Below are 14,612 nucleotides of genomic sequence, written 5' to 3' on the forward strand. Positions count from 1 at the left end.
CTGGATATTCTGTTAAATGTGGTTGCTATTTTGTACTAATTTACGTGAAGGGATTTGGGTTCTGCTGAAATACAGAGTGAGCACTGATGTGGAGTTTGTGTTTGTGCCGTCAGGGACTTATGTCCTGTGACCTGCAACAGCAGAGCATGCAGGCACACACTGGCTTTGTCATTGTGCACAGCATGTGGCCATATGTGCTCAGATCTTTTGATTATTGCCATGAAGTCTGTGAGATTTAGTGAGTTTCATAACTACACTGTGTTTTCATTTGTAACCTCTGCAGGTCAGCTGGCTTCATGGAATGTTCTCTTCCCTAGGTTCTGATCTCCAGTTGCTCTCGGTGTAGAACTTGCGACTGTCTTGTCCACGATGAGGAGATCATGGCTGGCTGGACAGCAGATGATTCAAATCTCAATACTACATGCCCATTTTGTGGCAATCTCTTCTTGCCCTTTCTGAATGTTGAAATCAGAGATTTAAGACGACCTGGAAGGTAACAGATCATGCCCCATTTTCCTTTCCACTTAGGGGTATTGTTTCCTAAAATACTTCTTTTTTCAAAATGTCTTTGATTCACATTCTAGGTATTTCTTGAAGACCAGCTCATCAACAGAAACTATGCACTGTGCATCTTCCTTCTCAAGTCAGACAAGGCAGTCTTGCATTTCAGCATCAGCCTCTGGTCTTGACACGTCTTCTCTCTCTGTTCAAGGGAATTTTGATCTAAATAAGTAAGTATGGCTGTGGAGAACTGTAACTACATGTATGATACATGTACATATGACACATGTACACATGTGAAGGAAAAGTTGACCATTTTAAGGTATAAGTTTCTGTGAAAATGTACATTCCTGTAATTAATCACTGAACGGTAGAGAACGGGTGATATTTAAGGATAGTCTGGTTATATAACAAGACACCACCTTGGATGGATGGACGGACGGATGGATGGGTGGATGGATGGGTGGATGGATGGGTGGATGGATGGATGGGTGGATGGATGGATGGATGGATGGATGGATGGATGGATGGATGGATGGATGGAGAGACAGATAGAGTCCTATGAGGAAAAACATTATCTTAAGTTTATTTGTTTAAGATTTTATTTATTTGTATTTTATATACATGGGTGTTTTGCCTGCATGCATGTTTGGAGACCAGAAGAGGGATTTAAGTCCTCTGAGTCTAGAAATAGAGATGGTTATGAACCACCACCTGGGTGCTACAAACTAAACCCAGGTCTTCTACAAGAGCAGCAAGTGCTCTTCATCCTGTCTCTAGCCCCTCATTATCTTAAGTCCTTATTCCTGACTAAAGTAGTGTTAAAGTGCTCTGGTGGCTAACTATTTAAGTCTAAATGTTTCTATGTTAAACTGTATGGACCTCAAAGGTAATAATATTGTTTACGTGTATTTTGTTTTTGTCTGTTTGCATATGTGCTTGTTTTGAGATGAGATCTTGTATAACCCTGATTGGCCTTTAACTTACTATGTAATTAAAAATGACCTTGAATTCCTTATCCTCCTGCCTCCACCTCCCAAGTTCTGCTGTTACAACTGTGCCACCATGCTCAGCTGTTTTACCAGTATCTAGAGATGAAAAAAAAAATCTGTAGTACCCTTGAAGTTTACTGTGACTAGCTTTTTCTCTATCTCTTCAGGAATTAATACCAGGTTCTATTTTAAAGTATTTAATTTTCTGTTTATGACTATATTTTTTTTAAAAGAAAGAAATGAACATGAAAAGTCAGTTGCATTTATAGCCAATAAGCAATTTAAAACTTAAGATACAATTTATAGTGGCATAAAAGTAGTATAAGAAAACTTTGGAGCTGATATAGAACTATAAAATTAAAAGCACATATAGTGATCCAACATAAGTAATCTATAGTAACGTTATTTCTCCACCAGTGAAACCACGCAGTTCAAGCCAGATTGGCGTGTATATAAAGGCAAGTTTATTGAAAACTTCTCTAGACCAAGTTCAGTGGTCCCAAGGAGTGAAGCCAGGGAAGTTGCCATGGGGAGGGAGACACAGGTGAGGGTGAAGAGAAAGAGAGAAAGCTTGCACACAGAGAGAGGGTGAGAGGGGCAGGATGAGGGCAAGGGGAGGGGAGGGAAGGGCAGAGGAAGGGAGAGGAGAAAGAGACCACAATGACTGGATTATATAGGAAAGAGCCTCGAGGGAGAGAAAGCCAGTTTCCTGGGATGGAAAGTTCAGGGTGGAGGGCAGGGTATGACAGGCAGGGACTGAGAGATGCTGGGGGCACCGGGAGGCCAGGTCCATTTTGGTGTGTGCAAGATGTACTTCAGCTGTTGTCCTGGGTCTGAATCCCAGCATATATTTAAATACAGAAACTTGACTCTTTTTTTTTTTTTTTTGGCAAAAGTGCCAGACTCACCATATGTAGCCAAATAGGTAAAGCCATGTTTCAGCTACATGTGCAGAAAAAGAAAACGCCTATGTAATACGGGCATGGTGATCACAGCCCACTTGGTCATAAATACTTAGACGTTAAAACCCAAAGCCTCTGTGTGCACTTCTCTCATATGTCCAATGTGTAATGTGTTTCTCTCTGTCTCTCTCTGCCTCTGTCTCTGCCTCTCTCTCTCTCTCTCTCTCTCTCTGCAACTCCTGAAAGAATGCATGCATATCTATTTTCTCTATAGCATTTATTAGGGGTCAGTCATGATGCTGTGTAAAATCTACTCAATAAACATTTTGAATAAATGAAATGAATCTTCAGAATTAAGAGTTTGTTTGGTCCAATTATCACCCTGCTTAAAATGTATCTTCTTTCTTAGTTGATGGCCGAGTAGCACATTTCCTTTGATCTATTTGGCTGTGTCCGCTCTGATCCTAAAAAGAGCCAACATGGTTCTCCTACATAAGGTGGGATGAGATAAGATAAGAAAGTCTAGGCACTGACAGGATTTCTTTCTTTTTTCTTTCTTTCTTTCTTCTTCTTCTTCTTTTTTTAATGTGCAAGCAAATCTAAACTGCAGGAAAATCCATGTGCCCGAAGCATCCAGATCCCTGCTCACAGGTCAAAGACTGTTGTGTCAAAATGCCCGTTGTTCCCAATGGCCAGAAGCATCAGCACATGTGGCCCCCTGGATAAGGACGATCCTGGAGGACAGAAGCTCGTTCCTACAGGCAGCCTGCCAGCCACTTTACAAGGGCCTACAGTATGTATTTCTGTGTTTTTCTTGTTTGTAAAGTGATTGTTTACACAGTTCTGTTCCCTTGGACCTAAAGAACATTCTCAGCTTTATATAAAACAATCATATTATTGTTCTATGTAATATAGAACAATTATATCACTGTCACAGAATCCTACTTCATGATACTGTCCTGTTACCTTTCCACCCACAGAAATCAGACTTTTTCATGTCCGTTTTCCATTTAGAATGAATGTGCATCCTCATTCTTATATTTGTCATGTGTTTTCTTCAACAGGATTCTTTAGGGTTAGAATGGCACCTGCCAAGTCCAGACCCTGTCACTGTCCCATACCTTAGTCCCTTGGTGGTGTGGAAGGAACTTGAGAGCTTACTGGAAAATGAAGGCGACCACGCAATAACAGTGGCAGACTTTGTGGACCATCATCCAATTGTGTTTTGGAACTTGGTGTGGTATTTTAGACGCCTCGACTTGCCCAGTAACCTGCCTGGATTGATTCTTTCTTCTGAACATTGTAACAAATATTCAAAGGTAAGAGAGTAAAGTCCAAAGAAGGTGAACCAATGCTGCCGTCATTGTCACAGTGTTTGCATCTGCCTCATGACACAACGTAAGGTTGACATCTTCACTACCATCAGAATCAGCACATAAGCAGACTGTCTTCAGTTGAATTTGCAGACTAGCAGTAATACAGTCAGGGTCTCAGCCTTCTCAGAATACCACAGAACGTGATGGAACCACAGAACGTGATGGAGTATTTGTCATCACTTGAGGAGTAATGTGGGAGTTACTCTTACATAAAGGTTTCTGAGTTAGTCTCCCCAATACTTTTTTCAGAAATAAGAAAGATTAGTACGTTTTAGGGGTGTCTAATTCATATTGTAAGCATGTATCCTCTTCTCTTTCTTCTCTTACTCTGAGTTTATTATGTTCATTTATTTATTTAACCCAGTTCTTTGGGGGGGAGAGGGGGGGCGGGAGGGTTCGAGACAGGGTTTCTCTGTGTAGTCCTGACTGTCCTGGAACTCACTCTGTAGACCAGGCTGACCTCGAACTCAGAAATCTGCCCACCTCTGCCTCCCAAATGCTGGGATTAAAGGCATGCGCCACCACCCGCCTGGCTTTAACTCAGTTCTTAAAACTAGTGCTGAGAGTCAAACCCAGGACTTCACATGTTAGTCAAGGACTGTATCACTGAGATCCATACTCCGCCGTTTTGTGTTCCCACTTCTGTGTGTCTGTGCGTGTGAGCACAGGTGCACACTGTGGTCCGGGGACAGCCTCAGGAGTCAGTGCCCCCTCCCACCTTGTTTGGAAACCTGGCCTTTTGGTGCTTCTTTGCTGAGGACTCCAGACTTGCCAGTCCACAAGATCCCAGGAATTTCCTTTTTCCACCTCCCATCTTGGGGCCACTGGGTTACAGACATTCACATTGCTGTGTCCAGCTTTTACAGAGGTTCTGGTGATTTGAACTCAGGTCCTCGCATTTGTGCACCAGGCACTTACCCCACTGAGGCAGCTACCCAGCACTGGGATGTTGTTTTATAAAGGTGTTCTTACCTGTTCTTATGCTGGACCACTAAAGTGCCGTCTCTAAGCTCAGGGACGTCCTGTCTGTCCCTTGTACATGCATGCCTGTGACTATGCATGTGCTTTTGATTTTTTTTTTCAGTACATTGTAGATGAGTGACAAAGATATTAATTTAGCCATAATTGTCTTGTCTAGGCAAGGATCTTGAACTGAGAAATAGTGAGTGGAGGGAACGGGCCTGCTGGATTTATTTCTTTGTGAAGCCATAGGCAGGGACAAGATTAGCCCTGTGTGGTATCCTTTCTCACTGGCCTCGCACCTTGTTCAGTCTGCTGCGTAGAGATCATTAGCCTCTCACCTCAGCAGGTCTTCCTTCAGTGGGTATCAAATGTGTAAAAATAGGATTTTCTCTTCTTTTTTCTCTCCTCTGTGTGTGTCTTTAAATTTTTTATGAGGCTTTGTACTTTCTAGTTTTATGTCAACTCGGCACAAGGTACAATCTTCTGAGAAGAGGGAATCTCCATTGTCAAATGCCTCCATCAGATTGGCTTTTGGGCAAGCCTGTAGTTTGTTTTCTTAATTAGTGGTAGAATGGGAGAGCCCAGCCCACTGTGGGTGGGGCCACTCCTGGGCAGGTGGTCCTGGGTGCTAGAAGAAAGCAGGCTGAGCAAGCCATGGGGAGCGAGCAGGAAACAGTGTTCCTGCATGGCTTCCTGCCTTGAGTTCCTGCCCTGACTTCCCTCAGTGATGGAGAGTAACCTGAGAGCTGTGAGCTGAGATGCCCGGTCCTCCCCAAGTTGCCTTTAGTCATGTTTTTTATCACAGCAATGGAAACCCTCAAATAGACTTTATAAAATATTTACAAAATTATATAAGGATCAATAATAAATTTTTATTTTACAACCCAGATTCCCCGCCACTGTATGTCTGAAGATAGCAAGTATGTTTTAATACAGATGTTATGGGACAACATGAAATTACATCAGGATCCAGGACAGCCCCTGTACATCCTCTGGAACGCCCACAGTAAGTGCTGTTACAGAGAGCTGACTTCAGTAGCGTCGTCTCTGCGAGCTTTAAAGAGCCTCTGCTGTGTACTGACTGCATCTCTGTGCCTTCTGTCTTCCAGGTCACAACCGAACCCTTCTGTTTGAGAGTGAGTGTTCACCGGCTGCTAGCGGGGCTTCTATGGAGCATGGCCCCTGGCTCCCTGTGGGAGGGCTGCTCTGTCTGTGGTGAAAGGCTTGCCCATGTTTCATGCAGTTCAGCTTGAAGAGCGTTGCTTGTCCCAGTCTCTTCTGTCCTTATTTTTTGTTTCCATCCCTGGCTGCTGATGGAGACTTTCCTTTGGGAGCTGTGTGAAGGAAAACTATTTTAAAGTTTTATGTTTAAGGCCACAAAACTCTGCAGACCTATTTTTATCATTAATTGTCTAATTTTCCTGTTCTGCTTCTTTCATTTTTAAACTTCTGTTTCTTTATCTATTGCCCTTGATTTATTTTTAATGATCTGTAACTTCTTTAACAGCTGCTAGCTGATGTTTAATGTATTCTCCCGTTTACAGAGAACATGTCCTTCCCTTTTACAGCTCAGAAGTATCCAATGGTCCATTTGTTACAAAAAAGTGATAACTCCTTTAACCAGGAACTGTTGAAAAGCATGGTGAAAAGCATTAAAATGAACGATGTCTATGGGCCCATGAGTCAGATTTTAGAGACACTGAATAAATGCCCGCACTTTAAAAGACAGCGGTAAGTCTCTCCTCAGACGAGGGGGTTGTTTCTCTCATGGGAAGCCTCCTGTTTGCTTTACTGTTTTATGCTACTCTCTTCCTATGTAGCATAAAAGGGGTTGTAGACAACACAGGAGCTCCAAGGATTCTAACCTTTTCTCCGTGTCTTTTTGCCCACAGGAGTTTATATAGAGAAATATTATTTCTCTCACTTGTGGCACTGGGAAGAGAAAACATTGATATAGGTAACTTGATGTCATAAATAACATAGTTTATTGTGCAAACTACAAAAACTGTACAAAACACAACATACAGCATATTGTAGATTTTAAAGAGTTTTCATTGGCGGTCTGCATTATATCTTTGCATTAACTTGTTAGAAAAATTAATCTTTCACCTTTAGCAACTCTTTAAGATGGATTATTTTAAAATGATTGTTATGTGTTTATCTGTTTGTAGATTTGTGCATGTGAGCGCAAGTGCGTGGCAATAGAGTCATGCTGGTGTGTAGTGGGCATGCGTGCATGCTAGTGTGTAGTGAGCATGCGTGCATGCTGGTGTGTAGTGGGCATGCGTGCATGCTGGTGTGTAGTGGGCATGTGTGCTATATAACTGGTTACTCAGTCAGACCCTGTATCTGATATATATGTCATATATCATATATCTGATAAAAGCATAATATTCAGTATAAAGAACTTTTTATTTAAAATTTCAAGATTTTGTACATACATGCAATGTAGCTCCAGCCCCTCTCTCTAGTCCTTTCTGTCTCCTGAAGATATGTTCCTTCCAATTTTATATCTTTTTTTTATAACATACCAAGTCTAATTAATGTGCTTATATATTCAGGGGGCTTATGGTCATATAGTATGACATGGGCAAAAATTCATTTATAACTTAACAACAACAATCCAATTTAAAACTTGGCAAAGGATTTGACCATTTATTTCTCCGACAAGAGATATACAGATTGACCAAAAAGCACAAGAGAAGATGTTCAGTATCTTTATTCATGTATTAAGTGCAAATCAAAAAAATAAATAACAAAAGTAGTTATTACTTCACTACTTGTAGAATACATATCAATAGAAAAACAGAAAAGAACAAGTGTGGGAAAGGACGTAGAGAAATTGGGTCCATGTACATTACTGGTGGGATGTAAACTGACATGGCTGACAGAGGCAGTTCTGTGTGTCACCAAAGGTTAACACGGGTTCTTGCATCTACACAGACGCCTGGGGTTACAGCTTACACTCGGGCTTCTACAGAAAACATTTGTGACAGCCCCAGTAACCAAAGTAGGGGACAGTCCGAGTGGAGAGATGAAATGTGGCATATTTCTGATGGAATATTATCCACGGGTTGAAGCTGATGAGCTAAACACGGTGGATGTGCTAACACTTGGGGGCTGAGGCCAGAGGGTCACAAAGTTAATCAAGACTGGATATGAATCTGAAAGTGAAAGCTGCCAAAAGAAAAACAATGAAAAGACAGTGAGCTCCAACTCGCAGCATGTACAGTCTTGAATATACTCAGCAAAAGGAACCACACAGGAAGTCATGTGCTGTATGTTTGAAGTGTGTGAAGTGTCCAGATAGAAAATAGATTTGTGGTTTCCAGTGCCTAGGAGAAGGGAATGAGTGGGAAATTGCTGCCGACTGCTCTTGAGGGTTTTGGCGTGATGAAATATTACGCCAAAATTATTATTATGGAATTAGAGAGTGGTGATGCTCATACAATCTTGTGGATATACAAAAGGCAAAGCAATGAAAAACAACCACGCTCGGTTTGACTGAGTTACAATTTGGTGAACTGTGCATATGGAAAGTATATCTCAAATTTACATAGCTTCTCTGACCGAAAAAGAATAGTCGTGAAATATTTAAGGAAGTATTCATTAGTTGTCTTTCCCTTGTAGAAGCGCTTATCACTATAGCGTGACCAGTGCACACAAGAGCTAGGAACGTCAGAAGAATCAGAAGGACCAAACAGAGCCTAGAAAGAGGCATTGATATCTGTGGGGAAATACCTAATAAAACTGGCTGGGAACAGCAGAATGTTACATGAGTTTCGATCACTGAAGCCACTGGGGAGGACACTAGAACCTGAGGAAGGTGAAGAATGTGTTCTTTGAGCAAGGCCTTTTAACTAATTAGACAGAAAGGGTGTTGCAACCCGAGCTGCCCCATGTTGGGGGCCAAAATGTCGGGGATCGCTCTATCAAATGTTGGAACCCGCACTGCCAAAAGCCTTGGGCTCGTACTGCCCCAAACTGCTCCGGTCCAAGGGTCAGGGTTCAGCAAGAGAGAGAGTGAGGATGGACTCGAAGAATGGAGACCAGACAGAGTGTGATTCAATCCCGTTTATTCTTCAGTCTCTCTTCTTCTCTCCAAGTCCCTAGTTCCAAGTCCTTAGTTCCTAGTACCAAGTCTCAGGTCCTAATCCTAGTTCCAGCTGTAATAAGTCTTAAGTCCTAATCCCAGTTCTAAGTTGCTAGTCTCTTTCCCAGTTCCAAGATCCAAGTTCTTTGTCTCAAGTCTCAAGTACAAGTGTCTAATTCCTAGTTGCCTGTCTCGAGTCTCAAGTGCCTACTACTTTCTTCTGTCTGCCTCTAGCCTTTTATATGTCTCACTTCTAAGCCATGCCTTTAAGTCACACCCTTAGGTCTTATCTCTAAATCATACCTTTAAGTCACAGCTTTAAGTCTCACACACCCAAGGGAAGATCCTGGGTATCTAAAACAAGATGCTATCAGAGTGTGCTCAGCTGTTGTAGGCTATTGTAATCAAGTCTCTTGTCAGGGTATATGGCTCAAGATGGCTGCAAGGATGATAGCCGCCTTCTGTCAGCTCCCCACAAAAGGGTACCGAGAAACAGCTCTCGGCTTGCTTTTACCGTCCCTTTATTTTCTACCCAGTAGAACCCCAGAGCATATGCAGACTTTACTCTTGCCCTCTGCCCAGGGGCATTTCATCAAACGTCCAAAGGAGACTGTACTTGGTTGTGTTGTTGGCTGTCATCCTACACGAGTCTCCACTGTGCACATTTCATAAGGCAATATGGGTGTCTTCCTCTCCCCACAGCAGAATTATGAGACCTGAGTAAAATCCCGGCATAACTCACAGCTCATTTGTGTCTCTACGGCTTGTTTAAAATGAACTGAACCTTTGGTACAGGCCTGTAATCCCAGCCACCCAAGAGGCTCAGGCAGGAAGATCACAAGTTCAAGACCTGCCTTGTCTTCAAAGTCAGTCCCAGCTAGTCTGGAAAATGCAGAATAAAATTGTCTCAGAATAAAAAGTTTAAGAAGGGCTAGGGGTGTGGCTAAGTGTCACAGAATTTGCTTATCATGTAGAAGGTCCTAGGTTCAACCTCCAGTGCTGCCGAAATGATAGAATAACAGTAATAGTTATAAAACCACAGGCTTTTAATAGGAATGCCACCTGTTTGCTATGAGAAAGAAGGAAAAGTCACTTCAGGGTGATATCAGAAGATATTTGGCTGTACATGATGACACATGCTTATAATCCTAGTCCTCAGAAGGCTGAGGTAGGTAGGTTGCTATTGAGTTACAAGCCAGCTGGGCACACAGTAGCTGTAAGGCCAGCCTATGCTACAGTGAAAGACAGTATCTGAAAAAAATTAAAATATTAAAATCTACACTGGCCCTTCCAAGTCCCCACAGTAGGAAACTTAGATAAAAACACATAAATTCCAGGTAGAACTAAAATTTTAACGTAAAAAATTAAATCTTAAAAGAAAATGTGATCCATTTTTTTCTCTTAAGCTTGTTTTGTTGGGGAAATCACCATGATTTTTTTCTCTTTCTCGGTGTTAAACAAGGGCTTCAACCAAGGCGGGCGAGCGCCCACCACACTCTGTTCCCAGCACTCGCTCCTTGTTCTTCTTCAACTTGTACTGAAGCTCGGGCAGGCCTTGCACGATCGTCTTTCCCCGCCTCCCCAGTGCCTTGACTGCTGGACTGTGACAGGCATTGTTCACTGCCTGCTCTTAAACTGTGTGACTGACCATGAAAGCAAATTGCAGGAAGTGTGTGTGGTATTTAGTGGTCTTCAGCACTGACGCTTGATCAAAGTTGTTCTGGGCTACCTAGTCCATGCTTAGTACTCTAGGGCTCCCCTCCTGCAGGTTCTAAGTCCCTGAACCTGTGGGTCTCAGAAGCACCCTGACGATGCATTCCTGGCCCCCAATCGTGTGGTTTTGTTATAGCAATTTGACTATTGTCAATATCAGACATGAACTTTTTGTTTTATTTCTTAATAATATTTTACAGATGCATTTGACAAAGAATACAAGATGGCTTACGATCGTCTCACACCAAGTCAAGTCAAGAGTACACATAACTGTGACAGGCCACCAAGCACAGGCGTGATGGAATGCCGGAAAACCTTTGGAGAACCTTATCTTTAAGACGTGTGAATATGTTCACATTCAGTATATATTGTATAGTCAGTGTACAAAGTAACACTTTTAGACTCTAAACTCCACTTTTTGAGAATGCATTTGTAAATTGGAAAGTTCAGGTGGCTTTGTACAGAATGCATTTGTGGGACAACAGTGACAGACAGGGAGAGAGCCACTTCCCATTTATTTCTTTTTTTTATCACCCTGTGAAGTAATTAAGTACTCTGTGATGAGGAAGTCTCTTTTAAAAATTGGTTACCACAAAATGAGGCTGTCTTATGGTTTCTCTTAGAAGAGGCAGGTAGAAAATCACGTATGGAGTGTAAGCAGAGACGTCAGATCAGAGCGTGTCCTGCTTTCATGGACTGTTCATGGACTGTTCATGCTTTCACCATGAAGTTCTATTATACATATTTTAAATTGTTTATAGTAAGTTGATATTTTTTTAATTTTTAAATTTAATATAGCAAACTTAAAATGAATTTAAACTTATGAAACAAGTGTTTATTTTCTTTGTGTCTGCTTTTTGAAGTAATTTGCACAGCTGCAGATCTCTGTGTATATCTACCTATATTTTTTTTATTACTTGAGAGGAAGAATTTTAACTCGTCAGTGCTATCGTCCGTGCCCTTGGATTGCACACTAGCTCCCCTGAATCTGACTGGTGAGAGGGACTGAGGGAAACAGGCTGAGCCCTGTGCACAGTGCCAGACAAGGCGCCTGTGCCATGTTCTCCAGTCTCCTCCACTACGAAGATGTGAAAGTACCCATGGAAAATAGCTCACAATGCAAACATCAACGTAAATCTCAATATGCTATATGAAACCTTACATAGGGGAATGATTGACAACTGACTCTTCCAAAGTTTACCCAAAATACTGGGTATGAAACAGATTGCACTATAAAATATGTATCTGAAATATGGTTTAATGGGGTATTCTGTTAATAATATATATAGAAAGAGAATCAAAGTATTTTTGAAAGCAGAAAAATAGTAACCGTCTAAAAGTGCATCCAGAGAGAATTTCCCATATTGAGGGACTTAGTTTTTCAATAAGCTTCAGGATCTGAAGTTCATGGAATTTAAAATGTAAGCTATATATAATCAGACAATAAACTCAATGTTTAAACACCAGGAGTAGTAAATTGACTTAAAACACATTTTTTTAGTTATATTATTTCTAAAATCACTTTCTTTGAATAATTTCTCATAAGGAAAAAGCATCCTTTGATCTCCAGAATTAATTATTCATGTATTTTCAGTGTATGTGTATACATCTGCAAAGGTTGTCATTCGTAAAGGAAGGCTAGCCATTTTAAAAAGAAGAGGAAAAGGGAGGTGGTCCCAGATTTGGTGTTTAAAGCAAGCAGTCTACGATGCTTGACCAGGAGATATCTTACGAGCCCCGAGACTCAACCAGTTCAGCCGCAGAAAAGCTGCCTTTCGGTCCCCGCCACCCCTGAGTAGCCAGGCTGAAGCGAAGCGGTGCGCAGCTTTTGCCTTCTGGCAGGTTGTGGAGAGAGCGTAAAATGTGAATCCTGAGTTCAGTCGGTTTGAGGCTGAACTTACTTACTTGAAAACACTGGTGCTATGCGCGCGTATACCTACCGCTCCGGTCGATCACGCGGCCTCCCTGGCTGCTGCTTTCCATCCTCAGAGCCACTGAGAAGTGTCTTCCGTCTCTCCGGTGGAGAGGAGGTCCTTGGCACTGGTGGTGAACATGCCCTCTAACAGGATTTGGGGTCTCCTCTGTGCTTGCTTCTTCCTTCCCTTACAGTTTGCACGGCTGCCTCCAGTTTCTGTGATGCAAACTGTGCGATTTGTTGGTTTCAAATGTCTGACAAGCACAGAGAGGCGAAGCTGGTCCTTCATAGTCACCGGAAAGCTGAGCGTGATTTCCCGCCCTTGCCCTGAGTTGTGTTCTCTGTCTATGAATAAAGTTGTCATTTTCCTGCTTTTAATCCCCAGGAATATTATTGTACGAAGATAATTTAAAAAAAAAAAAAAAAAAAAAAAAAAAAAAACCCTAAACATGGACTGGGACTCAGTCAGCCAGTCAGCCCTGCTCCAAAGAAAAGTAAAATAAGGATCATCTTTTGAAACAATTTAATACAAGCTGTTTTTCAGTTTTGTTTTGTTTTTTTTTTTTTTTTATTTACCATACATTTTGGGAAATTACGGCCAATAGCGTTGGAAAGTGGTGTCCTTGCCTTCCGCTTTTTATTTTCCGTTCTTAGTTTTGCCTATGTCTAAATTGTTGGAAATAAACCATGCTCTTGCAATATAGTTGAAGACCCATGAGGTTTGAATGTTACTCTGTGTATGTACATACTACTTTAAATATTCAACATTTCCCTCCTGTTGCCAGATGTCTCCATATGTAGCTATTCATCTTCTGGTTTTGTTTCCCTTTCTATAGTTTTCTAACTTTTAAACCCCCGAAACTATCAACTTATCTTACTATAAGGTTGTCTAGTATGTCTTCCCATTTTTTGTACATAGAGAAATGACCCTGAAAATGTTGGTTCAGCATTTTAGGCAATAAATACTTATTTTTACTTCATACTGATAATTATTATTTATTGGTGCAACTAACAAGCATTATCTATTCCTATATATAACTTGCACTGCACTTTAACTCACAGAAGAGAAATACTTCTTTTAAAAATGGGCAACAGTTCAGCCTTATTTTATCTCCTCCACCATAGTTTACAAACTGCTTTTAGGCACCGCGTGTCGGAGTGAGAAGAGAAGAGCGAGCAGCCCCGGAGGCCATGGCTTGTGAGATCTTAGTGTGCTCACCCTGTTTAGATCCAGCACAACACTCTGTGTGAACACCAGCAGCTGCCTGCCTTCATGGATGCCAACATCCTCGGGACTTTCAGTCTTATCACCCCTCATACTACCTTCCTTTGCGAGCCCCAACGAAAGCACATTTGTTGGTGACACTGTTTGCTGAGAAGCAGGGCACTTGTCTGTATAGGAATCGTTGAGTCTGATGTCTGTGTATATGCTCACACTGACAGACTTCTGGGGAAACTCCTACTGTCCACAGTTGCTTCCTTTAGATGGCTTCCCCTTGAAGTAAGAGTTTTTTCCAAATGAGTTTTGTTTACTGTAGCAACTGGTGGGACTAGTCTATAAAGGAAAAATGTCAAGTTCTACTCACTAGTCACAGTAAAGGACCTGAAGCCCAGAAGCACAGCTTTGGTTGGGCAGGCTAACTTAGGCATGGATATCCTCCTAGGCTCTAGTGACCCCCTAAGAATGGGCATGCCTCATAGGAACCAGTCCCAGAACACCAACAGGCTATGCCTCCAGGTAAGGACAACCAATTATTTCAATCTATCTACCAACCTGTACTTTGAATATAAATTCTATTTCCTGTCTCTTCAGAACTCATTTGTTAAATAAATGAGAATTCTGCTATAGACAGTGTTGTTTAAAAGAAAATAATTTTTCAGATCTGTTGGTAACTACAATATAATTTATGTTTAAAACACATACGGTAGCTATTTTTAAACATACCAATTTTCAAATAAGTATTTTCATTTATTATATAAAGTTTTAACCCATTTAACCAGGAAGTCCTTCATAGTGTTAGAAATATCTATTGCAAGGACATCAAGGAACTGAAAGTGCAGGAAGAAGGAAAGGACACCCTGTAGCCACCAGTTCACGCCCCTGCCTGTGACAGCTCAGACTTCCAGACTCAGAGAATGAGGTGGAATCTGCTTCAC

The 14,612-nt window shown here is 41.6% G+C and overlaps 1 protein-coding gene across 5 annotated transcripts in view; it reads left to right on the plus strand.

The window, feature by feature from the left end:
• The window catches only part of Dennd4a (DENN domain containing 4A), a 93,364-nt gene extending 79,929 nt beyond the window's left edge, over positions 1-13,435 (plus strand). For all 5 annotated transcript variants that reach the window (XM_076925775.1, XM_076925776.1, XM_076925773.1 and 2 more), the window contains 9 exons: positions 318-493; positions 585-731; positions 2,990-3,188; positions 3,460-3,714; positions 5,623-5,740; positions 5,844-5,870; positions 6,303-6,465; positions 6,627-6,691; positions 10,741-13,435. In XM_076925775.1, coding sequence (XP_076781890.1) covers positions 318-493; positions 585-731; positions 2,990-3,188; positions 3,460-3,714; positions 5,623-5,740; positions 5,844-5,870; positions 6,303-6,465; positions 6,627-6,691; positions 10,741-10,877 — 1,287 coding nt within the window. In that variant the 3' untranslated portion in view covers positions 10,878-13,435. The remainder of the gene's footprint in view (positions 1-317; positions 494-584; positions 732-2,989; positions 3,189-3,459; positions 3,715-5,622; positions 5,741-5,843; positions 5,871-6,302; positions 6,466-6,626; positions 6,692-10,740) is intronic.
• Positions 13,436-14,612: the final 1,177 nt, after the last annotated feature.

Source organism: Arvicanthis niloticus, chromosome 26 (assembly GCF_011762505.2).
Source record: "Arvicanthis niloticus isolate mArvNil1 chromosome 26, mArvNil1.pat.X, whole genome shotgun sequence".
Lineage (NCBI taxonomy): Eukaryota > Metazoa > Chordata > Mammalia > Rodentia > Muridae > Arvicanthis > Arvicanthis niloticus.